The following is a 27,875-nucleotide window of genomic DNA, read 5'->3' as shown; positions in this document are numbered from 1 at the left end:
TTACTTTTAATGCCAAGCCCTCAAAGACTGTGATCAAAACCAAAAGAACTGTAAGGATGAATAATAAACATCTCATTTATTATAGATACTCTGGTAGGACACTTTCATACATCATCCACACTGAACCTATGGTTACACAGAGTTACAGACTCATAAAAGAAAGAAAAATAAAGTAAAATCCTCGTACCTTCAGGCTTCAGGTATTGGCTGTGTAAGTAGATATCCTTAAAATGGCTAAAGAATGGAAGTTGTTGTAAAATAACACCTGTATAAAAGCTGAACGCAGCAACATATTGCACTTTGGTTAGGTGACAGTGCTTTAGACAGCAACATATAACATATGATACACAATAAACTCAAGAAAACATGCATGAAAAGCTCATTTCTGAAGCCGCGGGTCTCATCGCTCTCGTCCAGTGTGATGCATTTACAGTAAATGTGCCACTGACAGTCAATAACTCACATTTTGGTGAACATTGCAGATTAATAAAAATAGCAAAAACATAAAACGAAAACAAAACATTCGGTAAAATAATGTACCAATTAAAATGTACACTTTTCACTTTAGAAAAGAAAAACTTCAAAAAAATAATAAAATCAGCATTTAAACATTTGTACAAAGAAAATGGTTATAAAAGAAAAGTGATAAGTTGCAATATATATATATTAAATGATCATAGAAAAAATACAATATATAAGAATATGCGAGATTTGTGCAATATATTTGGCAATGCAATTTTTGCTAACTTGAAGATAATATGACAACAGTAGCTTTTAAATAAATGAAGGCATAAAGAAATGAGGCCGTTCAATGTTTCTTACTCACCAGCAGAAAATCCCTGCGTTTGAATGAATGCATCAATACACTTTCCTCTCTTTTGGTCACTATTAAATGAATGAAGGTGAGTGTACTCTAAAGAGACGCTGTGTTTGTCAGTATCCGTGTTTCTTTGGCTTCAGCGTCATGTGGTTGAAGTTTCTCGTGCTTGGCTCATGTGGTGGACGAATCGACGTACGGGACGAACTTTGTGAGTCTGCTTGGTGAGCCGACGTTCTGACACTGGGAATCTTCACTCATCTTGAAGAAAAGCTCCTGCTCTTTCTTCCTCAGGTTCAGTTCTTCCTCCAGGACCTGAGAGAGACATTCAGAGAGAGAGGTCATGCATAACATGAGCTCCTAGTCTTTCTAGAGTTTCTTGCTTCTAATATGAGATAAACCAAAGATAAAAATACTAAATTAAACACAAGTTCACTATAAAACTTGTAAACTTTACAGTCTGTAAAGTAAAATGTAAACTTTCTTTTTACAAGAAATTAGGAGAAAATCTCTTGAAAACAAGAAAAGTTTGTGGAACCTAAACGAAAGGACACTGGAGTGGACCCTACAACAAGGCTTCAGAAGGGAACGAACACAAAAAACGGCTGGAGAAGAACCACTTACAAACTTCACGGATTTAACAAAAAGGATTATTCCATCTTAAAAAGGATTTAACCACAAAAACTTTTAAAGTATCCTTTCCATCTACAAACAACAAGGACCAAAAATTGCAAAAGGACAAACAAAACCAACAGACCCCCAACTTTCCATTTGATGGAGGTAAGACAACAAGAGCTGTAATTCAACTAAAATAACTTTTATAAGCAATTTGTCAAGATAAATTCAACTAAAAAGGGAAACTTTTATAAACTCTTTTATAAACTTTGCAAACAAACTTGACCAACTGTGATATTAAATGAAATGATAAAACACACAAGCAGTAAATTTCAATGGGCCATTCTAAAACTATTCAATGTGATTCTAAGTGTAGTTCACTTCCCTGACATCTGGAATCAAGGCTTGATAACACCAATCTTTAAAAACGGAGATAAATTTGTCCACTGACCAATCCAAATCAAGATTTCACCAAATGGGAAAAACATCCAATTGAGACCCTGCATGCAGAACTGTGTAAAAACATATTACACGTGCACCAGCATACAACAAATAACGCATGCAGGGCAGAATTAGGCAAATATCCTCTAATCATAAAGATACAAAAAAGGGCAATTAAATTCTGGAAACATCTGAAACTCAGTGACCCCCAATCATATCATTATAAAGCCCTTCAACACCAAGAGATGAGCAAAGAAAGCAAGCTGATCCAGAGCTTCAGTCCTGATGCTTCACTAACATCTACTGATGCTCTGAATCACATCAGAATCAATCAGATTACTGCACAAATCAAACAGAATTACAAACCCAAACAGAAAAACAGAGTAAAATGCAATGCTATTTGGCTCTAAAGAGGGAGTAGAGTATGGCAGAGTATCTGTACACAGTGTCAGATCAGAAACTGAGAAGCACGCTGACCAGATACAGACTCAGCGGACACTAGCTGATGATAGAGACGGGCAGACACAGAAAAACATGGCTGCCAGCGGAGCAGAGACTGTGTGCACACTGTGATCTGAATCAGATGGAAACAGAAGTGCACTTCCTAACCGAATGCCCCAAATACACGGACATACGAACAGTGTTCTGTGATCAAATACAGCAGATCCATCAGACATTTAAAACTCTTCCAAAGCAGGAGAAACTGCTGTATCTGTTCGGAGAACACAAGAACTGCTGTGTGTTTGCTGCTCAATGTGTCTGTCTGTCATGATGTTAGAGAAAACACTCAACCTGCCCTGACCTGATGTTTCCAGCACATGTAGATTATGTTATGCCATATTAATGTATTGTATTACTTAGATGTATATTTTGCCTCTGTAAATCTAATACCATATTCTATTTTATTTTATTTCTAACTTATACATTCACATACACTAATTCACTTTGCACTACATGGTTAATACTTTTTATATATTTTATTATTACTATTATTCTTTTTCTTTCTGTAAATACATATGTGCACTATTTGTAAGCAGCCCAGCTGCAACTGCTTTGGCAACACAAATGTACAGTTTTTGTCATGCCAATAAAGCACATGCCTTTATATATGCCTTTATATTATAATAAGAAGAATGCAGCAATCTGATATTACTATATATATATATATATATATATAATTACTATAAAATAAAATGAGAAAATCTAATGAAAATAAAATGGAATAAAATAAATCGCTCTCTCTATAAATATATATACTGTACACACACTTCTGTTCGAAAGTCTGAGGTCAGAAAGATTTGTTTTTTTTTTTTTTCAATAAAAAAATTTTTCAGCACTGAAATTGAACAAAAGCAACATTCTATTAATCTGTGAATCCTTTAAGTAAAATAAAACGTGTCATGCTTTCCACAATAACATTGTGCAGCACAACTGTTTTCAACATTGATAATAATTAGAAATAGTTCATAGTTTCAATAGTTTAAGCAACAAATCATATTAGAATGATTTCTGAAGATCATGTGATGCTTAAGACTGGAATTATGATCGCTGCAATAAATTACAGTAGAACAGATTAATAGGCCTGTATTAAAAAGGCCTAATATTAAAATATAAAAACTGTGTTTATAATTATAATATTTAACAACATAACTTTTCCCCCAGTCAAATGATCAAATGCAGTCTTGGTGGGCGGAATAGACGTAAAAATCTTCAGAGCCCAATCTTTTGACCTGTAGTTTGTAATTAATGTGTGTGGTGAAGCGCAGACCTTCTTCCTGGGCTTGAGGCGTTCCCTCCACTCCTTCAGCTGCTGATTGTGCTGCTCGTCCAGAGACTTCAGACGCTGCGTCTCGTTTTCTATCAGCAGGTGACACTTCTCGTTCTGCAGGAGACAATCACACAGATCAGGCTGCGGAAACACTAATAGACATCTGCATCATGTATCTAACTTATCACTTTAGAGTTAAGAGTTGAGTGTCATCAGAAAAGCAGTGATATGAAAAGCCATGTTTCTGAATGCAGAACCTAGTGATGCCATGTAGACAGAGAACAGAAGGGGTCCAAGAACTGAACCCTGAGGCACCCCAGTAGTTAGATGTTGCCTCTTAGACACCTGACTTCTCCAAGATACCTGGGGTGTGACCGTCTATATATGATGCCATGTAGACAGAGAAGAAAAGTGGTCCGAGAACTGAACCCTGAGGCACCCCAGTAGTTAGATATTGCGACTTAGACACCTCACCTCTTCAAGATACTTGGAGTTTGACCATCTATTTGAAAGACCAGCATGAAGAGTTTAGTTCACCTGCAGCTGCTGCAGTTCCCTGGCGTTTCCCTCGCATTCGCTGATCTTCTCCCTCATCTGGTTCTCGTGTTTCTGCTGCTGGTGCAAGCGCTCTGCCTTCTGCCTCTTCTCCTCCAGCCTGGAGAACTGAAGGCCAGAGAGAGAGAGAGAGAGAGAGAGAGAGAGATGAGATGAGGGTCTCTTAGAGGAGGACACATACTGTACGGGCCGCTGGAGACATGCTTTACCTGCTTGGTCTTCTCACGGTCTTCTGCGGAGCTCCCGCTGGAGTTGATCCTCAGGCTCTTCTTGAACATGGCCATGCGTGTTTTGGCCTCGCTGCGCTGGATCTTGGGCAGCCTGTTCTTCTCCTGCTGCTGTCGGGCCTTGAGGAGCTCGATCATACGCTGGTTGTAGCACTGCATCTGCTCCTGCTCCTGTGACAGCACACAAAGACACGAGTCAGACACGGACCAGCCTTACCCCATTCAACCAAGGTTGCTTAAAGTGCTGTACAAGAATAATAAATAGAAAGATGAAAAGGACAGACAGTGCATTCCCAATGTAAACACTAAACTGTACGACTGATTAAAAGCTAGCGATAATAAATGGCCTTTTAACAAGGCTTTAAAAACTGAATTGTTCTGAGCAGATGCATAGGCAGTGCTTAACAGAGTTTGGGGTCAGGAACTGAAAAAGCACAATCTCCAATAAGTTTATATTTGGTCATTCAGACAGATTTGTGAACAAGTTTAAATATATATATATATATATATATATATATATATATATATATATATATATATATATATATATATATATTAACTCTTTTAATCTACACCACATATTTTAGTTATTTGATTGCATTACAGTTTTCATATAAATATTGATTTTGTTTATGTTTTAGTAATGTTGATATGTTCTTGTGTCAGGACTTTTAAACCATTTTGTTGGTTTAGGTTTTAATTTGTATTTAATTTTTCAGTAAAAAATTTTTATTAATTCACTTCCTGCTGGTCATTTTAGTGCCTCAACACATTTCAATTGGTTGTCAAGATATATAATATTTAGTTATATGTTGAATATTTTAGTTTTGTATATATATATAAAGTTACTGTATATATGTATATGTATATATATATATATATATATATATATATATATATATATATATATATATATATATATAAATAAAAAATATACACACACACACACACACAGAATTAAAACACTTAAGAACATTTTGTTATATATATATATATATATATATTATTTTATATATTTTTTTTTTCTCCCAGTTGTAATTTTAGTGCATCAACTTAAATGATGTTTTTATTTTATTTTAGCTTTATTCTAATGAACAAAATGTTTTTAAGTGTTTTAAATCTGTTTTAGCAAACAATAATGACACTGCTGTACATAAGATCAATATTTAGCCAGTAAACTTTATGTGCACAAGTACATATTATTATTCATGAATAAAGACTGATTTGCTAACAGATCTTTCAGACTAGTTTAAATGAGTCATAAACACAAATCAATAACGCAAACAAATTCAGTCACTTTTACCTAAAATCAATAATTCTAATTTTTTTTTTTTTTTTTAGAAATGACTATTAAATGAATGATTTATATTACTTTACACAAGCTATTCATGCATGGACAACACAATTTCTAATTTCTTTGTTATCTGCATGATCTCTCAGACTGGCACTAGCAGCATTTGTGTGGAAAAGGAGTCAGAATGAGGGATGCTTGCAGACCTTCTCATGTTTCTTGAGGAGCTGGTGTCTCTGCAGGAAGTACTGGTCCTTCAGCTGCTGTTTGAGGAGCTGGTGTCTCTCGTGCAAGCTCTTCTCTTCCAGATCCCAGATTGTGGCCTCTCGCTCTGACACACAACAGCAGCACTTGTAAGCATGCAGTCTATGTAAAACCTGATTTGGTAAGGATGCTCTGGTCTGAGTGCATTTATACCTCGGAGCAGATTCTGTTTCTTGATGAGACACTGGCGCTCCGTCTCGGAGATTTCCCGCTTGTTCTGAGCGATGATGCTCTTCAGAGTCGAGTCCAGAAAATCCCTCTGATCTGCCAGGAACTTCTCTTCCTGCACAGAGAAGAGTCAGGAACCAAGACGATACACACTGTTGTGCACACAGCTTTAAGTCTTTCACTGACCTCGTCTGATTTCATCTGCTGGAAGTTGTTCATTTTGATCTTCAGGCTGTCTTTCCTCTGGCTCCTGGGCAGCTTCTCCACGTCTTGTTTGACCTGAGATGAAAAATGTTTCAAATTGGACACAATTCAAAGTTAACTACAACGATCCCAAGTGCTTTATGATTTAAAAACGTCACAAATGATAATGCATTAGATAATCGATCAGACGTAACAGTCAGAACAAAGACTTTTCAATCTTTGAGACGCATTTTAAAGTTGAGTTTTGCATTAGTTAAAATTATTTTTAAGAAAACATTATGTGAGACGTCGGTGGCTCTCTTTTGCAAAAAACCTAGTCATAGTCATAGATAAATTTAAATATATCGTCTTAAGTTATTGTTTTTGTAGTTTTTCTCAAAATCAAACTAGATGTTTACTCTTCTTTAAAAAAAAATAATCTCACATTTAATATTTTTTCTGCCATATTTTCTTCCACAATGCTTAAAAAAAAAAAGTAAAATTTTTGTCAGATTTTGTTATCTTTTGATAAAAAAGCATGTATATTTCAGAAAATAAGTTATGTTTATATATGAAATATATTTATTTATATTATAAAATACATGAATTTATATGAATGAAAGGTTTCAACACTTTCACCGTTCACAAAGTCTTTATTACCATACAGTACAGATACAGTTCTAGAATATAATTTACAGATTTTAATGTATTTCTCAGTTCATTTCATTATTATTATTATTACTATTATTATGGAAAATGAATGTATTACTCACAGTAATTAGTTACTAGTAGTGACTAATTACATCTTCAACAATCTTATTAGATTACTGTACAAATCACTCTCTCCAAAAACTATTTAGTTGCTTATTACTAATTACTTTCTAAATCCTAGATCAAAATTAATGAATGATACAAGGATAGACATGAAACGAGTCCAGTTCTCACTACCAACTAAATTTTCACTATGAACTAACTATACTTTTGCCTCAATATACACCTAATTACTGCTTATTAATACTTAATTAACTCACCAAAGTATATAAATTGAGAAGGTACATAAAAAGCATGCATTTGAAGCTTAGACCTGTGTCTATGTTAATGCTAAATCCACTACTGTATTGTGCTTTATATAGATGTTCTACAGTCTATACACAGTATTACGTTTATTTACATAAGTAAAGAAATAAGAGTAATCCCTTACTAAATTACAGTAACCATGTATTTAGTAACTAGTTACCCCCTTATAATAAATAGCATTAATAAAGCATTCATGTATTGTTGGCAGTTGTGTCAAGGAAAGTTTGAGAGATCACTGAAATGACAGTAAAGTGCAGTTTTGACTCGTAGTCTGACCTCTTTCTTGCGATGTTTCATCTGGTCCAGGAACTTGTTGTAGGCTTTCTCTTGTTCTGCGCGGATGCGTTTGCCCTCTTCTCGCAGTCGCACCGTGTGCTCCGTCTCCATTCTCTCGATGGTCTGTTTCTGCTGTTTCTCCAGCGTCTCCAGCTCCGTGTCGTAGTATTTCTTCTTGGCCTGCGAGCGATATATATCAGCACTATTCATTGACATTTTATTTAAGAGTGCAATATGTGTCTCTGCAGCACAGAAGCAGATATAAGTAGCACAGATGTATTGGTCAAGATGCACATTGTATGGGTTTTTTTAAATGCCAAAAATTAAGCACCTTGCAAATTTCCTACCATAAAAATATATCAAAACTTAATTTTTGAGTAGTAATATGCATTGCTAAGAACTTAATTTGAACAGCTTTAAAGATGTTTTTTGTGTATTAACCCATCCCAACTTCTATTAAGGTCAGACACTACAGACCAATGCTTTTATTTATTTGTTCCCAAACCAAAAGAAAACATCCAAAAATACACATCTGATGTTTAGATTTAAATTCTAATAAATGTTTTCTTATGCACTGAGCCAAAAGTACTTGCATACACAAACGGTCCAGTTCTGTTGCCGTCTATGTATAATAATAAACCATTCACCTGATTTATATAACAGTTCATATTTATAGTGAATAATACCATTTATAGTGAATGGGTGCCGTCAGAATGAGAGTCCAAACAGCTGATAAAAACATCACAATGATCTGTGCAGATTTCTCTCCTGATTCAGACCAGTACACTTTTTCACTGGAGGAAGTGTCGTTATGGATTATGGACTCGTAATTGAGTTAAAAACAACTTAATGCTGGGGATTATTGTGATGTTTTTATCAGCTGCCATTCTGACGGCACCCATTCACTGCAGAGCATCCATTGATGAAATGCAACGACATTTCTCCAAATCTGATGAAGAATCAAACTCATCCTAATCTCAGATGGCCTGAGGGCGGTGTCTAGCCTTGATGGGAAAGTGATTTGATCTAGTCTAGTGACTCACGTTCATCTCCTGGTCGAATCTGCGCTGCATCTGCTCCAACTGCTCCTTCAGCTTCAGCGTGAGCAAAGCCTGAGCGCGGTGTTGCTCCTTCTGCAGCAGACGCAGATCTCGCAGCTCCTGACGCCTGCGTGTGTCAATCAACAAACACATGTGAGGAACCATTCATCACCTGTTACACAACAACCTTTCTTCTGTCAAACATCTGTTTGAAATGTCTATACAATGGAAGCCAATGTGGATTAGTTACTTCTTTTGTGTTCTGCAGACAGCTTTGGAACGACAGCACGGTGAGTAAATGATGACAGAATACTCACTTTTGGGGCGACTGTCCCTTTAAGCGGAACATTTGAAATACACACATGTGACCCTGGAGCACAAATGGTGTATTTGTAGCAATAGCCAACAATGCATCGTATGGGTCAAAATGAAATATCTTTCTTTTATGCCAAAAAATCATTAGGATATTAAGCAAAGATCATGTTTCTTGAAGATACTTTTTATGTTTCCTTCCGTAAATATATCAAAAATTAATTTTTGATTAGTAATATGCATTGCTAAAAACATCATTTGAACAACTTTAAAGATGATTTTTTGCTCCCTCAGATTCCTGATTTTCAAACAGCTGCATCTCAGACAAATACTGTCCTCCTAACAAACCACACGTCAATGGAGAGATGATTTATTCATGATGCATGAATTTTAATTTTAGAAAAATGACCCTCTTGACTGGTTTTGTGCTCCGGGTCACATGTGAAGTCTCCCGCCGACCCAAGAATGCTCAGAATGTGACGGCCCACAGACAGCAGAGGATTCAGACACCCCCGCCTCATTCAGGACATGACCGCACTGACAGCAGAACACCAGAGGAATGTTCCACACTCACAGCTAATGTGAAGCCTGTCAACAACACGGCCCAGGCATATTTCACCACCACAGAACCAAAAGAGAGAAAGAAAGACATTATATAAGTCTAGATAGACTAATGTTCTTTGTCTTTATGCAAATATAGCCTAATACAATTCATCTAAATAATAATAAATTCCATATGTATGCCATTCATAAGTTTAGGATCAGTTAAAAAAAAAAAAAAATATATATATATATGTATTTGCTCATCAATGCTACATTTATTTGATTAAAAAAAATAATGTTGTTAAATATTTGTACAATTTAAAATTACGTTTTGTATTTCAATATACTTTAAAATATAATTTATTTCTATAATGTGTTTATTTCTATTTCTACTCCAATATACAAGTAATGACGTATAGAAGTAACAATGTACACTACCATTCAAAAGTCTGAGGGCATTTTTGTTTGAAATAAATTAATACTTTTCATCAGCAAGGATGTGTTAAATTAATAAAAAGTGATTCTTAAGACTTATATTCTTAAAAAAGATTTCTATTTTGATTAAAGATCAAAGAATCCTGAAAACCCAAAAATATATCATCCTTGAATCACAGGAATAAATCATGTTTAAGGTATATTACAATAGAAAACTGTTATTTTAAATTGCAAAAATATTTCACATTATTACAATTTTCTCAGTATTTTTCATCAAATAAACGCAGTCTTGATGAGCAGAAGAGACTCGTTTTGAAACATTACAAATCTTACTGATCACAAACTTTGAAAGGCAGACTCAAAAATATGAATCTTGATTTTAGGGTCAAATTTGTCCTGTACGAGGTGTTGTTTGTGCTCTCATCACATGTGAGTTCTCCATCACACCAGAAGATGGCAGAAGTGTTAGTGTGTGTATCAGCAGCTGAGGTGTTTCACAGCAATCTAGATGATGGATTGATCTGTTTAAGGGAGATCTGATCTCTCCGTTTGTCCTTTAAAAGCAGCCCACTTCCTCTGGCTCTACACAAAGCTTCCCTTGTGTATTTATGTCCTGTTTGGAAAGGACAAGGTCTCGGACCTGAGACTGAAATAGTCTGTTTACTCAGCCGAGATCCAAGATCAAGTGGAAAAATGCTGCTAGGTTTTTTTTTGTTGTTTTTTTTTTAAGAGTTTGCTAAAGAGAGTGAACTTGCCTGAGGAACCTCATCTCCTCGTCTTTCTTCTCGTCGTCAGAGATGATTTTGGACGTGGTGACGCTCACCACCACACCGTCCACCAGGAACTTACGCGTGCGCTTCAGCGTCTTCTTGTTGTCCTGGAGGAAAGATACAAATACAAATAAAATACATGCAGAAGAAGGACTTGGTGGCAAATTATTAAACAAACCATTAAAATAAATGCAATATTTAAAATATAATGCATGTTAACTGAAGACTTGAACAAACTTGAGATACAGTCAATGGAACAATCCTTATCTAATTTAACTTGATATACTTGAGTTTAATTCAAATAAACAAATATATTACATTTATTCATTTAGCAGATGCTTTTATCCAAAGCGACTTACAGATGAGGACAGTGGAAGCAATCAAAAACAACAAAAAGAGCAATGATATATAAGTGCTATAACAAGTCTCAGTTAGGTTAACACAGTACACCTAGCATGGGATTTTAAATAATATAATAAATAAAAAGAAAACTGATAGAATAAAAAAAGAATAGAGCGAGCTAGTGATAGAGATCTTTACACACACACACACACACAATTGCATAATAAATTAAAAGAAAATAGAATATAATAAGATTAGAAAGGTAGTTAGATATTTTTTTAATAGAATTAGTATATATATATATATATATATATATATATATATATATATATATATATATATATATATATATATATATATATATATATATATATATATATATATATATAATAGAAATATATACACTAATATCAAAAGTTGGAGAACAGTTTTCTTTTATTTACTTTTTTTTTTTAGTTAAAAAGAATGGCATTTAATTAAAATCGTTATATATAATTAGTTTTTCTCTTTTTTTTTATAAATTAATGATTTTATTTAGAAAGGATGTTATACTGATAAAAAGTGTGATATAAAAGTCTTATATTAGATTTAAAGTCTTTTAATAAATAAATAAATAATGTGCTTTTTAACTTTTTATAGTTCAAAGAATCCTGAAAAAAAATTATATATATATATTATTTTATTTTATTTTTTTCTAAAGATCATGTGACACTGATGACTGGAGTAATGATGCTGAAAATTCTGCTTTATTTACAGAAATAAATTACACTTTAACAGAAAATATTTAATTTAAATTGAAATAATATTTCAGAATATTGAGTTTTTTTCTGTATTTTTGATCAAATAAATGCACCCTTACGAGCAAGACGTCTTTCAAATATAACAAATAATATAAAAAAATCTTACTGATTCCAAACTTTAGAAACATTAGTGTATATATATATATATATATGCAAACATATACTAAAACAGCACTGATTTATAGACCCAGAGGAATAATGAATGGTTGAACTGGAGCAAGAAAGAAGAAAAGAAGCAAAACCATGTGAAGCGTGTGAACAGGAAGAAGTGAGATTAAAACCAGTTCTGACAGGAAGTGTTAGCAGCTCAAATATATATACATATATATTTAAACTGCAAATATTGAAACATCATAGAAGTATTTGTTCAAAGTTCAAATATCTGGATGATTTGTCGTTTGGTTTAATTGGATCATCAGACACTGTTGAAATCGTATTTAATTGGATCTTGTCGTGATCACAAACCATTCTGAGACGCAGCAGAGCAAACACTCATCCGGTCTATAAAGACACTGACAGCACGTTTGGCGTTTTTATGTCGCACTCGTCCTGTGATGTGGTTTCAGCGCGACAGAGCCACAATATCCACACTGTGCAGAGCGCATCAACGTTTGCTTCCTGATGGTGCAGTATCAGAACTGAAGGACAAGAGCTCAGTGTCTGCATCACGCTGGAAATATGACAGAAATGAGCAACGAGGCTGTTCTCTGCAGAACTCAACAATCACCACACAGAGACCGAGGCACAATGCTGAATGCACCAGAGACAAAGAGCGCTCGGGAGAAATGCATGAAAGATCTGACGCCAGCCTCACAGACGAGCCGCTGCAAATATGCAACAAATCAATGACGTAATTTACAGTAATGTTCTGCGTTCAAAACAATCGTTTCTGAAGGTTACAGTGGAGCACAATACAAGTCCATGAGGGAAGATGTTGATAATATATACAAACATATATATATATACACACACATATAAGAGCAAGTGTGTCATTGCTGTTCCATGCAGAAGGGGAGTTGAGGTTTTGAAAATTACTTGTTCAAATCATTTGTGTCCACCACTGTAAATGAAAACATGATTCAAACACAGACTCACCCGTATGGAGATGGTGCCCAAGTCTTTGTTGACGGACATATCACCGGACAGGTTCAAGCTGATGTCCATGTTCTCACTCGTCACATCAGAGAATCGTTTCGATAACCTTTCCACATCCTCTCCAGCCAGTGAGGAGCGGTCGCTCGTCGCAGACATGCGATTGTTTGGGTCTTTAGTCTCGGTTCGGTTCAGAATGGCATGTGGCTGCTGGCTGGGCGTCTCCCTCACGCTAAGAGCTTCATCCTTCTCCGGTTTCTCTGAGGCTTGCTCCGAGGTTTCTGAGGAAGATCCGGATGACTCTGAAGGTGCAGGTGTTCTCAGAGAAGCTAGCTCTGGTTCTGAGCTCTCGACCGCTTTGGGGTCCTCCTCGGAGGTCGGTGTGCTCTTTCCATCCTCGATGCCGGAGTCCGAGCTGGAGGTCTTGCCTGACGCCTCACTCTCAGGTTTGTCGTGATCCTCGTCTGGAAACCTGTCGCTGAGATCATCCTGGTCTTTCAAAGGGCTTTCGGTGGACACAGGAGTCCTGGGGTCTTCCTGGAACTCCATTGGAGCTCCATTGTGGTGATGGTCCCCGTATAAACTGGTCTCACTGGTTTCTGACGGGTTGTTGATGGGCACCTAGACAGAAAGCGGCTTACGTCAGTTAAAACTCTTACAAGTTACATTCTTACCATACATTTCCGCCATATAGATGTCAACTTGAGATAAGCTATAACTAAACAACTTTGATTTTCTGTAAAGCTGCTATGCAATGGAGAAAAGAGCTATACAAATGAACGTGAATTATTGTGAAGCACTGAATCTCTCACTCTTCACAGGTTTACTGCAATGCTAAGGTTGTGCCTGTACTAAACCTGATTGAGAAAACACATAGAGATGATGTAGACGTTAAAGCTTGGGACAGGCCAGAAACTGTCAGTAAACTCGTACACAGCTTCACCCTTCACCCTTATAACCGTGTCCTTGCCAAAACCAGGAACCAATTGTCCTGTGCTTTATTTAACTCTGAAGAAATGTGGACGGCTTGTCCTTTGTTTCATTTTTTTACATGAAGGCCAGATGAGGAGCGGAGGAGGAAGTGTACGAGGGGTTATTTTGAAACGCTTGTACCATTGTGTCATGTCAACACATTTACTGCACACGGCCTCGAAGAGATCTTTAAAGAGAGATGCTAATGTGAAAGTTGGATGGGGGGCAAGTCCTGTTACAGACATATTACATGAGAGGAAGTGATGTCACAACCACATTGTGCTCTAATGGTACATCGAGGAAAGATGTGTTGCCAAGTCCTTGGTTTTACAGTGATAATCATGCTACTTTACACCGTTGTTTAAAAAAAAAAAAAAAAGTGTATTAAAACGACCTGGAGCACTATTTCGACTGAGGGGTGGAGGGGAAACCATGGAGAAAAATGCAGTTGCAGACCTGGCTACCATGCAAGAGGGCTTCTACAAGTTTTCTGAAGCTAAACGTAAGATTATAGACCGTTTAAAGCCAAATAAAACAATTTAAGGCATAAACTGAAGGGAACATAATATGTCAATATATCAATATGTTCTCTTAATAAAAAATGAATTGCCATTGTGATTTTTTGCTTCAGCTAAAGACCTTTTTTAAGACAATATATATTTAATATATATATTAAATATTGAAAGGATAGCTAATAGGAAAAATACGAACATAGGAAATTTGTGTCCCTGGAGCACGAAAGCAGTCTTCATTTGGACAATCTGATTTTGTGCTCCAGGGTCACATTTCGGACTCTGTGTGTGAGGACCTAAAGCATTCTGGTTATAATTAATTCATCAATGCATTGCATTATGGGATCCAGCATTCCCTGCTCCGGTGCATACCGTATTTTCTGGACTATAAGTCGCACTTTTTTTCATAGTTTGGCTGGTCCTGCGACTTATCAAAATTAATTTGACATGAACCAAGAGAAAACATTACCGTCTCCAGCCGCCAGAGGGCGCTCTATGATGCTCAGTGCTCCTGTAGTCTACACTGAGCAGCATAGAGCGCCCTCTGGCGGCTGGAGATGGTAATGTTTTCTCTTGATTGTTGGTTCTAAATAAATGCGACTTATAGTCCAGTGCGACTAATATATGTTTTTCCCTCATCATGACGTATTTTTGGACTGATGCGACTTATACTCCGGTGCGACTTATAGTCCGAAAAATACGGTACATCTACTGTAATTTTAGCAATGATCATAAAGGTGTTTTTGATATATCACACAAATGTGCTTACTGTGTTTACATCATATACACTGCAGCTTTGGTAAAGTTGCTATGGTAAATATCTGCATAATTAATTGAGTTCTAAGCATACGGCCCACTGCTGCTTTTGTCTTTCATAGACACACCCGCACTGAATCACAGAATAAACTTTCCACACTTTAACAATTACAGACGTCTGTCTCTCTTCATGCCCTGAGCACTTTTCCATGAGCAGTGCATGTATACAGTGAGAGATGTGTGACTCGTACAGATAAGAGGTCAGCAGGGTCCTCGTCTTCTGCTTCTTCACGATTGTCCTCGATCTCCTCCATCACCTCGGCTTTGGCCTCGGCCACCAGCTCTCTCACCGGACGGTTGGTCTTCACCGAACTGACGAAAGGATGCTGAAACACAGCACACACGTGGAAAGATTATTCATTGTGCATATTAACAATAACACAGCACACACAACAATAACAACTGGGAGATTAATTCATCTGTTCTGAGTCTGTATTCTTCTACTCATCACTGAAAGTGTAGCAGATTGTCATGGTTGACGTCAAACTGAATCAAACCATTAAAAGATTTCAAATGTTCTGTTGCTTTGCAATGTTTAGAAAATAAATACAATCAAATTCAATTGTCAGCGTATCTCAGTTTGCTTTACAAATATTTGGATGTAATATTTTAAGAATAATCATAAAAATGATTGCACCCTTTTGACCTTAGATATTTACAATTAATTTCAATAATTTAACAACCAATTTACAGTTTTTTGATGGTGGTTAATGGTCAGACAAATAAAAAAAAATATTTTTTTATATTTTCAGCTAGTTTTCAAAACAAATATTCATTATTATTAATATATTTGGATATAATAAATGATATATATATATATTTATTTATTTATTTTTATTATTATTATTAATTATTAGTTTTACATCAACTCACAATCCCCAATTTTGGAAACCCTGCTGTAGTTGAATATAATAAAAAAAGGGTCAATGATGTCATGTGACCTCTCAGAATCGTGTGACAACATGTTATTTCACTTGAAATACACTTGTGACCAGCAGAATTGGCAGTCAATTACAAAAAACCCATTGAAATGTTGACCTTGAGTGAGTCTGGGGTTTAATAAGGAGAAGAGCGGGTGCTCAGGTACTGAACTGTGAAAGCAGCAGTGTACTGGAGAGAAACACTGCTCTCATCTATTATTCAGCTGAGTTGCACCTTGTTTAATTGAAGCGTCCCAGCCGCCGAGCGTATGTGAGCGCGAGTCAAGCGTTAAAATCATGCAGCCAGAAATATATCAACTACCCTCACCGATGAGCAAAACTACAGCCAATGCATCCCAATTCATATACCATGCATCCTAAATTGCTTCCCAATTTATAGTTTGCAGAAAACAGCCTGCCCATGTAGCCTGGATGACTGTCGAACACTGACACTGTATAAAAGCTGCCTTTGTGATGCTCTTTAATGCATGTGATGCTGTTTTAGGTGTGTTAAAGTCTCGTGACCTGCACCTTGGTTTCAGTGATCAGCTTTAAACTAGAGACTGGTCTATAAAGACTGACTTTGCAGTAAATGTTGGGCACAATCTATAAATTGATATATGAACTCCGCACACAACTCTTCACAGAAAAGCACGCACCGCATAGCAATGTCACCTCCAGCCCAACAAACACATGTCTTCAGGCTGTGTTGTACGCAGCAGAGCGTTAAATGAATATGTAATACGAAACACCCCGAAGAGAGAGTGCTATCAGAGCATGAGTTTCTTTATATTCAGTGGCTGCTCTGCAGGTGTCCAGAATTACCTTCTAACGCATGTGCCAACAGCAGGAGAACTCACCAGTCAAACATTCATTATAGTTTATGTAGGAATTACAAATAATGCCCCATTTTGACATCGGCAAGTTAATTCACAAAAGTGATTTTATATACATAGAAAGCGCATTAAATGTAATTTTAGTGTGTACTTTAAGGTTTCAAATAACTTAAGTGAAAATAAAATGTCAAAATATGGGTTATATAATGTTCCATTGTTATTCAGCGGAACAGATATATCTATGCAAAAATAAAGCAACATAAGAAAAAAGTGATCATACGAAATTTCAAAGATTTTGCTGACAAACGCGTTAAATCTAGTGGTGTGGAGGACAGTGGCAAGGATTTAAAATGAATCTTGACCAAAATAAGCCTTTTAATGATGTCTTATTGTTACATTGAGTAATATTTTAGGGGATGTCTTCTAAGAAAAAAGACATTTTAAGTTACTAATATATATATATATATGAACCATAGTGTAACATTTAATAATATGTGACTCTGGAGCACAAAACCAGTCTTAAGTGTCAATATTTAGAAATTGATATGTATACATCATCTGAAAGCTGAATAAACCATCTCTCCATCGCTGTAAATCTGGAATCTGAGGGAGCAAAAAAAATCTAAATATTGAGAAAATCATCTTTAAAGTTGTTCAAATGATGTTCTTAGCAATGCATGTTACTAATCAAAAATTACGTTTTTTATATATTAATGGTATATTATATATAACTGTGCATGCTCTTTTTCATTTTGTAAACTCCTCAAGTGCTCAGTTCAGCGGAAGGGTGTAGGTGGAGAAATATCCTGAAGGAAGAATGCAAATTGCTGTAATTCCCTTCATCCAGCAGCACAGGAAGCCTTTGGGGTTTGTGGCGGCCGTTTCCTTCACACGCATTCATTTGCACATACTACGGTCTCAAAATGTCTTCGCGTTAAATTACACGAGAGCAGCGGTGATGTTCAACGTGACAAGTCTATGTGTGAGATTTCTTACTTCTAGAAGCTGAGCAGCCGTTGGCCTCGTCTCAGGGTTTCTGTCCAAAGCTTTTTTCAGGAAATCCTTGAATTCCATCGACCTGAAATATACAAAACCATTAAACATTCGCCCAAGAGGGGGATACAATCTTATTCAGTCATATTCTAGACATGTTAACTGCTATAAATCTAAGAAAAAAGCTCCAGCTGCGCTCACAGAACAGCCCATCTTTGGAGGGAATCTCACAGTAATGATGCGAGTCACTGAAATCTTTGTGGCTCACCACTTGGCAGGCTGCTCCAGGGTGGGAGGCTCAGACTTGGCGATTTTTAGCAGGACCCTCATGGGGTTCAGCTCGTGGTGGGGCGGCTCTATCTGAGCCAGCTCGATCAGTGTGATGCCCAGAGACCAGATGTCGGCTTTGTAGTCGTATGGAGCGTCCTTCATGGTCTCGCACATCACCACCTCTGGAGCCATCCTGAACATACAAGAGACATTTGAGCAGGTCCACCTCAGAGCCACCAACAGGATTTTCCCAGTAAGGGAACAGGTACTTGATACTTGTAATTGGATTACAGTTACTTTTTATGGATTACATGATTACATATCATTCACACAAAGGCAGTAAATATTCATAATGTATTGAGTCACACCACTTCTGTTCAGTTTCTTAATAAACAAACATACATACATATACATACATATATATTAGTTATCAAAAATAAGAACTTGTTTACATAATATGAGTGTGTACTGTGTTTTTTATTATGTATATATAAATACACACATGCATGTATACATTTAAGAAAAATATGTTATATTAGTATATTAAATAAGTTTATATATGATATAAATATATTCATGTAAATACATATATTTTCAAAAATATACTGTATGAGTGTGTATTTATATATACATAATAAATATACACAGTGCACGCACATATGTAAAAAAAAACTTTTTTGGATGCGATTAATCGCGATTAATAATTTGACAGCAATAAAAAAAGAACAAAAAAAAAATCAAAATACATTTAAAAAAAAGCTTTTTAAACACTGATGCCATGTTTAACAATTTCAATGACTTCACCATATAAATATATGAGACTAATTATTCAAGCTGTGAAATAATACATCTTCATATTCAGTGATTATTATTATCACTAATTATTAATCTGCGTTAGTGGACCACAATAACGGTCACAAGGGGCAGTTTTGAAATAGAGATTTATACATTATCTGAATAAATGATCTCTCCATTGATGTGTGGTTTGTTCGGAGGACAATATTTGTCTGAGATACAACTAACAATCTGAAAATCTGGAATCTGTTTGAGAAAATAGTCTTTAAAGTTGTCCAAATGAAGTTCTCGGCAATATATATTACTAATCAAAAATGTTTTGATGCATTTATGGTAGGAAATGTACAAAATATCTTCAGGGAACATCCAAATGATTTTTGGCATAAAATAAAAATTGACAATTTTGACTCATACAATGTATTTTTTGGCTATTGATACAAATATACCTGTGCTACTTATGACACATATTTACGAAAATATTTAAAACCTGGAAGACTTTAGTCATTAAATGTCACATTTTCATGTTTATTTATGTTTGTTTGTGTAATTCAGAGATTCCTAAGCTTTTTTGTGAGGCGAACAACTTTGACCTAAAATATTTACTTGAAGCCCCCCCCAAAGGTTTCAATAATTTATATCCAAGGTAATCTAAAAGTTTAATTCAATCAGACTACATTACCTAATATGTACAATCCAGATTGTGCTACTAATAACAAATTCTGTCGTGTAATTTAACAAATTAAAGTCATTACCAAAAACTGTTAGCCAGTGACTGAAAGAATTTACTACAATCCACTAATAGAATTGATAACATTTGTTTACGAGTCAGATAAAGCCCTTAAAAGGAAGCACAAAGATAAGAAAGATATTTCATATCAGGACATTCAAACTGAACTCTAGTTAATGATTGCTTTAGTCCTGTGGGACACAACAGATCCCTCCCTTTCTATTATTTTGATCGGAATTTCATGAAATGTGTAATTATTAGTTACAAGTCTGTTTTGTAGAATTATATTATGCACTGAAACTATTTTGGAGGGCCAAAATGATTGAGCAGAAACAGTGACAATTAATTAGAGCTCAGTTTAAGTGTCACATGATCCGATAATCTCTTCCTCATTACTACTAGTTAAAGCACAAAATAAACATGAGTGAACATCTGAAGGTGTTGAAGAAAACAGAGCAACTTCCTGAAGTGAATCATGTCTCATGTAATCAGTCCATCTTTTAACCACAGAAAGACGTTAATAAAAGATAGCACTTAATAGCAATAGCACTTACCAATATGGCGTCCCAATAAAAGAGTCTCGTCGTTGAAGAGTTTTGGTGTTTTTTGCAGAAACTCCAAAATCCGCTGTAACAAAAAAGCAGATAATGTTGGATTACATGAATATTTCATCCCCGTTTCAAAAATGCCACATTATAATCTGTAAAACCTATAACATATATTTTATACTATTGTACATGTTGGGGTTCGTAAGATTTTTAAATGTTTTTAAATGAAAGAAGCCTCTTCTGTTCACCAACGCTGCATTTGTTTGACTGAAAATACAGTAAAAACTGTAAAATTTTCTGTGTGAATCTCTGTTAAAGTGTAATGTATTTCTGTGATGCTCCGCTGTATTTCCAGCATCATTCCTCCAGTCTTCAGTGTCACATGATCTTCAGAAATCATGAAAATATGATGATTTGCTGCTCAGGAAACATTTGTGATTATTATCAATGTTGAAAACAGTGATGCTTAATATTTTTGTGGAATTTTTTTTTCCAAGATTCTTGAATAACAGGACGTTACTTCAAATAGGAAAAAAATAATTTACAATATTAGTTGTTTGAACTGTATTTTTTAGCAATTAAATGCCATTTTGTTTAGTTTTTTGTTTTTGGTGGGGGGGGGGGGTCTGCCTAGCATGCATGTATTATTCTATATGTATATTATGCTATATGGATATGCATTTATGTGTCAGCTATGACATATACGACTCCTCAGTCATGTGTGGAGCAGATGTGAAGCAGCATTCAGGGGGAATAATTTGCTCATTCAATCACTAAATCCAGTGAGACTTGAGCAGAGAAGAGTAATGAAATATTATGAGTCAGCTCTTGGCAAACTGTGGTACTTTACAACACAACCTTCATACAAGGTTTCAAGGAAGTGTGGAATGTGTATGTGTGTGTGTGTGTGTGTGTGTAAGGGTGTGAGAGAGGTCAAAAGAATTAGTAGGAGATCTTTTGCTCTGTAACAAATCCTAACTAAAAAGCCTTTTAAGGCACCACAGCTGCCCACCTGATCACTTGAATATGGTCTTTGCTGAATGAAAGAATTATATGAATGGTACAGACTACTGCTAATTGGTAATGTATTATTATGGCTACCACAAAAATATGACGCAGCAAAACTCCTTAACACTGAATCCACTAATCAGAAATGTTTTTTTAGCAGCTAATCTTCATATTAGTATGATTTATGAACGATCATGTGACACTGGAGTAATGACGCAGAAAAATCACTTATTTTTACATGCAAAAATGTTATTTTTAGTGTATTTGTATCTAATACATACAGCCTTGGTTGGCATAAGAGAGTTCTTTAAAAAAAAAAAAAAAAAAACGATAAAATACAATTTAAACAAAATACAAAAATAATCTTAGTACAGAGTTGTTTCGTAAGGAGAGTATTCCAAATCAATCATGTTTGTTTACAAATCAGTTAGAATTCAACTAGAAAGAGTTTATGTGCTTGAGAAAAAAAAAGAAAGAAAAGACAAATGATACCAAATATATAGCCTTTTCCAGAAGAGAAACCTCAGCAAAAATCAACTTGTTTAAATTTCATAATCATGGTTGTCAGTTTTAAACCACACCCAATTGAAATCAGACGATCCGTCAGACTGATTTGTTTACATACGAACCTAGCTTGATGTCTCCGTCCAGTGTGAGGAGAACGTTTCCAGCCTTCAGGTCTCTGTGAATGATCTTCATGCTGTGGAGATACTGAAGAGCCTCCAGCATTTGTTTACAGATCACCTGGATCTGAGGCTCTTCAAGACCCCTGTCAAGCTCTGAAAGACACAAACAATAAACTCTTCAGACCAGTGCGTCAAACACTTCAAAAGAAAAAAGCTATTATATTATATTATATTATATAAAGCCAAATTGAACCCTATTTTTTATTATTAAAAGGTATTTTACAATTAAAAATGAAAAATCTGTCAATATCAAACACACAAAACATGCATATTCAATAAACTTGAGTTTGAGAGGCAGGGCAGTGTAACCAAAGTCAATGAACTTTAAGTGACCTTGACTGGCTCGTTAATAAATCACCCAAAATAATGCAATATCCTGTTTAAACTTCAGAGAAAAATGAGTTTGCCTACTCACCCATGAGCTAATAACAAAGATCATCAAAAGGAAGCAGGGGGCTTTTATAAAAAAGAAAACATTAAGGGAAGCAACAGGAGATTCAGGTCTTACCTAACATTGTGGCATCGACTGCACCTCCGGGGCAAAACTCGATCATTATCTGTGGGGGGGAAATGAGGTACAACGTGAGATGCTTTAGTTCAGGAAAGAGATTTCTGGCTCATTCAGAAACAGACCTCAGTGGAGTTGAGTCGATGTAAACAGGAAAAGGTGGTGCAGTGTATGGGAACAGAATAATGTCAGACTGATCCAGTTTATGAGAATTAGAGGAATGAACTTTATGACTTTTACACTCATACAAAAGTTTGGGATTAGTAATATTTGTATTTTTTTTTTTAAGAATTCTCTTCTGATGACCAAGGCTGCATTTATATAATCAAAAGTACAGTAAAATCTGTAATATTGTGAAATATTGTTACAATTTAAAATAGATGTTTTCCATGTGAATGTATAGTAGAAAATAAAATGTATTCCTGTGATCAAAGCTGAATATTCAGCATCATTACTTCGGTCTCTTTTTTGTCACATGATCCTTCAGGAGTAATTATAATATTCTGATTTATTATCAGTGTTTGTAACTGTTGTCTTTTCTATCACATTTTGTTAATTTAACACATCCTTACTGAATAAAATTATTAATTTCTTTCAAAAAAAAAAAAAAAAAAGAAAGAAAGAAAACATATTGACCCCTAATTTTGGAACAGTTACTGTTATTTGGGGTCAATATGTTTTCTTTCTTTTTTTTTTTTTTTTTTTTTTTTGAAAGAAATTAATCATTTTATTCATAAGTATGTCATCAGCACTTCCTAGGGAATTAAAACTCCTTACCCGACGGGCAACAGGCCACCGCTGCATGCCATAGTGACTGTTGAGTCTAATGCACACTGAAGGAGTCATTCTGTTCATGCATTCTCATTTTAAATGCAGCAATCAAAAACAGTGAATCTGATCAACATTTAGGCAAAAATCTGTTTCAAGAATGATCACAATGCTGAATTTATCTTATCGCTAGCACACCCTAAGCACATGTGAGTTATTCGTTATATCAGCTTATCGGCATAATTGTACATATCGGACTCATGCCGATGTTTACATTTTAAGCCATTATCGGCCGATTCCGACATCACAATGATATCGTGCATCCCTATTAAAGATAGATACTTATCACAAAAAAAAGACAAATTCCATTTAAATAAGCTAATTATATCGATCTAACATATTTTTTTTTGTTTCAAAACATGGATTTTTTAGCTTTTTTTAACCTGCCTCTAGCAAAATATATTAAGTTAGGCCCCATAATAATTCAGTATCATAAACTCTTATATCATGTAAACAGGAATGCTATGACACGACTAACAAATGTCATCACGTTCAAATGACAAAGGTACACAATATCCCTAATGTGTGTGTCAAAGCTGTTGATTAATCTTAACTTGATAAGCTCAACATACAAAAAGACTTGCAATGTGTTAGCAAATGATAACCACTAAATCATTTTGTTTTTGCAGTCAAAGCAAATTCCTGAGTCATTAGACAATTTCTCAGCATTTTTTCAATGCTTTCTCCAGATTAATGGGATAACTGATAGCCAAGTAGCAAGTTTCTTGGTAGCCAAGAAAGCCTACACCATACATCGCCAGCCAAAACAATAATGGACCAAGATCTTAACATACTGTAATCTGGCTGTCACTCATATGAATTTACAAGTTCTCCAAACAGTTCCAGAAAGTTCCTTCAAGATTTCTATACAAATATACCAGAAGTAAGAGGAATTTCCTCTGGAACTAAGAAAGAGAGAGCCTTCGGGAGAGTAAAACTTAAGGAATGTGTCACAAATATCAAGCCTGTCAATCAATCTACACTGACCTACTTTAAAATGAATCTTCATGCTGCGTGGTCATGGTTTTGACATGTTTGACATGCTTTACTGATGAGATGCGCATTACAATCGCATTCGATAATTTGAACAGCCCTATATCAAATGTACACCAAAGTCCAAAGTCCATTTTTTACATATAAATAGCATGCCAAATCAAAAAACACATGCTATTGATATGCACTTTCATGAGTTTGGGTTGGACATACATGTGTACACTTCCTACATACTGTAAGTGTCCTAGAGGGAGAGTCGTTTAAGAAAACACAAAGTGCTAAAAGAAACTTTACTTAGCACAGAGTTTTATCTTTGTGTCTCTGGAACGTTTGTGTCTGCGCATATTCATATTGTTATCAGACTAAGGAGCCAACTTTAACCTGAGCATGTGAATATTATTGTTATTTTCAACATTAAGATGTGAAACAATATAAACATGATAAATCCAGGCCGACTCCAATGTAAGTACGTTCTGTACTGTAACTGACATGGTCTGCTTTATTTTTTTGTTCTTTTATATTTTTACACATGTTTACTAAGAAAACCCTGAGATATAACGTAGTGTTGTGTAAGAATGTGTATAATGTCGAATCATAAGCTGGTTTAGAAATGGTGACAAAAACTAGATAAAAAAACATTTTTCTAATTAAAAGCCATTTAAATAAACTAATATTTAAATATTTGTTTTTTTTATGAGCCCAAATGCCCATCCCTAATCAATATGTAATCACATGTCATTCCAAAACACATACTATGTAAATTAATGAATGTAAAAATACAAAGCGGCACAATAGATGCATTATTAAACTAGTTCATGTGTCTTTTGTGCTATACAGTTAAACTCTTCTGGAGTCATATGATTACGATGTATGAAGAAGAGGCCTAATTTTTCACTGTCATTCTTTAAATTCATATGAGTTTGGAACAGCATGATTAATGATAACAGAATCTTCATTTTTGGCTGGACTACTCCTTTAGGAATGTACTTCGAGAGATTATTCAGTGTTTAAGTAGAACAGCAGAGTTTGTAATGTCTTGTAAATCCTGAGAAAAAACTGCCAAAGTACTCAAAACGATTTATTCATGGAAACACTGTCCCATCAAAGCAAAGCCCACCACCCTCATGTCTCGACCCCTGTAGACTGGTAAACATAAATGTCTGTATATTTAGTAATGTAGGCGATAACACAATGACACAAGGTTTCATGACTCCCTCCAAGATACATAAGCCACATACCAAAGCAAAGAGACATGGCATCAATCCAACAAACCAATGAACAATCCAATAAAACTGCTGCTTTCTATGACAGCAACTTCACTCCTGAATCCCTCCACTTATACAATCAAACCAAAACTTATTCAGACACGTCTCACATTATCAAAGTTTATTCGCAACAGTTTAGAAAATGGTCATTAAATATAAAAAGAACTCCGAGTTAAACAGTGTCAGAACAAATTAATCTTGATAATGTCAAAAAACTTTGATAGAAAGGTATGTAATGGATTATAATCAACAAACAATTATTCAGCTGTTAAATAAGTAGACAATTAAATAATACCAATTTAGGTCAACCAATTATTAAGCAATGCTTAATTTTGTTCAGTCTGTGGTGTAAAAAATGTTGGTTATGTGGTTATTAATTGGCCTTTGGTTTCTGGATAAAGTGACATTTGGGTTTCATTTACTAAATGCACACATGCACAAAATCTGAATACATTTTCACAAACATGTCATGCAAAACTTTACACATGCATGCAAAAATCACATACTCTAACTGGCCTTAGAAATGTGCAAAGATTAAAATATACAAGTCTCTAGGAAATATATACTAGTCTCTAGATTAGGGCTGCAACTAACGATTATTTTGATAATCGATTAATCTGTCGATTATTTTTACGATTAATCGATTAATCGGTTTATGTACTTATATTTTAGTTTTTTTCATTTTTTCCCCAAGTAAATTATTAATAAATGGTCTTTATCCTTCAGCATAGATTTTTAAGAGATTTTAACCATTTTGCACTGTCATATCCTAATCAAAAATAAACCTGGAGTTGTTTTATTGTGTTAGTAATCCTTTGTCGAACTCTTCTGCAATCAGAACACTGACCCATACTCACAAATTTCACAAAGAGATTTAAAATAATGTTTTCACCATGGCAGTCCTTAGAGCTCCTAAAGTAGTTTAACATCCCGAACAAAGCTTATTAAGGAATCTTTCAGAACATATTTTCACGAAGAATAAGGATAAAACAGAATAAAATTGCAGTGTATTGTATTGTATTATTTACTGGGAAACACCTTTATAGCTTATGCTGTGAAATTGTAAACAATCCTTCGAATAAAGTGCCAGTGGCATGAAACCTGAATGGAACTCACAATTTAAAGTAAAATCCATCAGAAAGGTTGTCCAGAAAAAAAAATTGGACAGTCACACACAAAAAAACCTGCTGTGTGAAAAAGAGGAGTGAATACTTAGGAAAAAAAGTGCATTTCAAATATCTTTAAACATTTACCTCTCTCATTCAGTCATAATTAGGCTGCACGACTGAATTTTGAACTGGTAAACGACAAACTGATCACAGAACATGTTTGTAAAGCTTTAAATGTTAACTGTTAAAAAGCAATGTTATCAGCTTTTACGACTAAACATTTGCAAACAACATTGTACTGGAGAATCTGCACAAATAAAAGTCTTAGGGGCCGTTCACATATCGTGCCTAAAAACGCGTGGAAAATGCTAGGCGCGCCGCTTTCTCCTTCTTTCCAAAGCGCTCGTGCAGAAGCCCTGAGGCGTCTGCCTTTGATAAGCAACCATGACGTGCTCTCTCCTTGAAGACGCAGAAATTTCAGCAAAGGATAAATGGATTTGCAGCTCAAAAATCGCTTGCAGTAGCTCTGCTACTAAATTTATTTCAAAATGGAAATCCATATACAACTATGATCAGCTGTTCCTTTCATCTTGACTGAGCTTTTAACGTTGTTACGGGAAAGGATGAAGCTGATTGGTTAGTTCTTGTCACATGACCCGTGATGCGCTTGCAGCATTCTGAAAAGTTCAGATGTTTTTAACTCGACGCGGTGCGGTGTTGGAAATAACGAACTTGAGCGCGCAAAAGACGCGATATGTGAACGTCCCCTTAAACAGTTCAGTAGTGCAGAGTTTACAGGTTACTCTTCTGTTTTGAAGGCTCAAAGTAAAGTACTCCCAGTCTCCCACATCCCGCTAAATACTGCAGAGACGCTGTTCGGGAAGCACGTGACATAAAACGAGGCCAGCTATTGGCTATTCGCTACTTCTCCTGCTGTACTGGCTGAGTAAAACCTCCGGTGGCTCATTACTGCCACACTTTGGTCACCGCAGATTTGAAATATGCACGAAATGAGCCGCTTACGGCAAATAAAAGTTATTTAGCAACGAATCGATGACTAAATTAGTTGACAA

General features: G+C 35.4%; 1 protein-coding gene across 1 annotated transcript in view; it reads right to left on the bottom strand.

Moving 5' to 3' along the window:
• Positions 1-46: 46 nt before the first annotated feature.
• LOC132117546 (serine/threonine-protein kinase 10-like) overlaps positions 47-27,875 on the bottom strand; it is a 43,720-nt gene continuing 15,891 nt past the window's right edge. The window contains exons 3-19 of the mRNA XM_059526900.1: positions 22,608-22,656; positions 22,043-22,192; positions 20,412-20,484; positions 18,334-18,528; positions 18,069-18,150; positions 15,508-15,642; positions 13,020-13,637; positions 10,768-10,889; positions 8,726-8,849; positions 7,683-7,862; positions 6,333-6,425; positions 6,132-6,261; positions 5,921-6,045; positions 4,406-4,594; positions 4,179-4,304; positions 3,642-3,755; positions 47-1,132 (exon numbers count right to left, since the gene is read on the bottom strand). Coding sequence (XP_059382883.1) covers positions 992-1,132; positions 3,642-3,755; positions 4,179-4,304; positions 4,406-4,594; positions 5,921-6,045; positions 6,132-6,261; positions 6,333-6,425; positions 7,683-7,862; positions 8,726-8,849; positions 10,768-10,889; positions 13,020-13,637; positions 15,508-15,642; positions 18,069-18,150; positions 18,334-18,528; positions 20,412-20,484; positions 22,043-22,192; positions 22,608-22,656 — 2,646 coding nt within the window. The 3' untranslated portion in view covers positions 47-991. The remainder of the gene's footprint in view (positions 1,133-3,641; positions 3,756-4,178; positions 4,305-4,405; positions 4,595-5,920; positions 6,046-6,131; positions 6,262-6,332; positions 6,426-7,682; positions 7,863-8,725; positions 8,850-10,767; positions 10,890-13,019; positions 13,638-15,507; positions 15,643-18,068; positions 18,151-18,333; positions 18,529-20,411; positions 20,485-22,042; positions 22,193-22,607; positions 22,657-27,875) is intronic.

The sequence above is a fragment of the Carassius carassius genome, chromosome 36, assembly GCF_963082965.1.
Source record: "Carassius carassius chromosome 36, fCarCar2.1, whole genome shotgun sequence".
NCBI lineage: Eukaryota > Metazoa > Chordata > Actinopteri > Cypriniformes > Cyprinidae > Carassius > Carassius carassius.
This window is presented reverse-complemented; position numbering and strand designations above follow the sequence as displayed.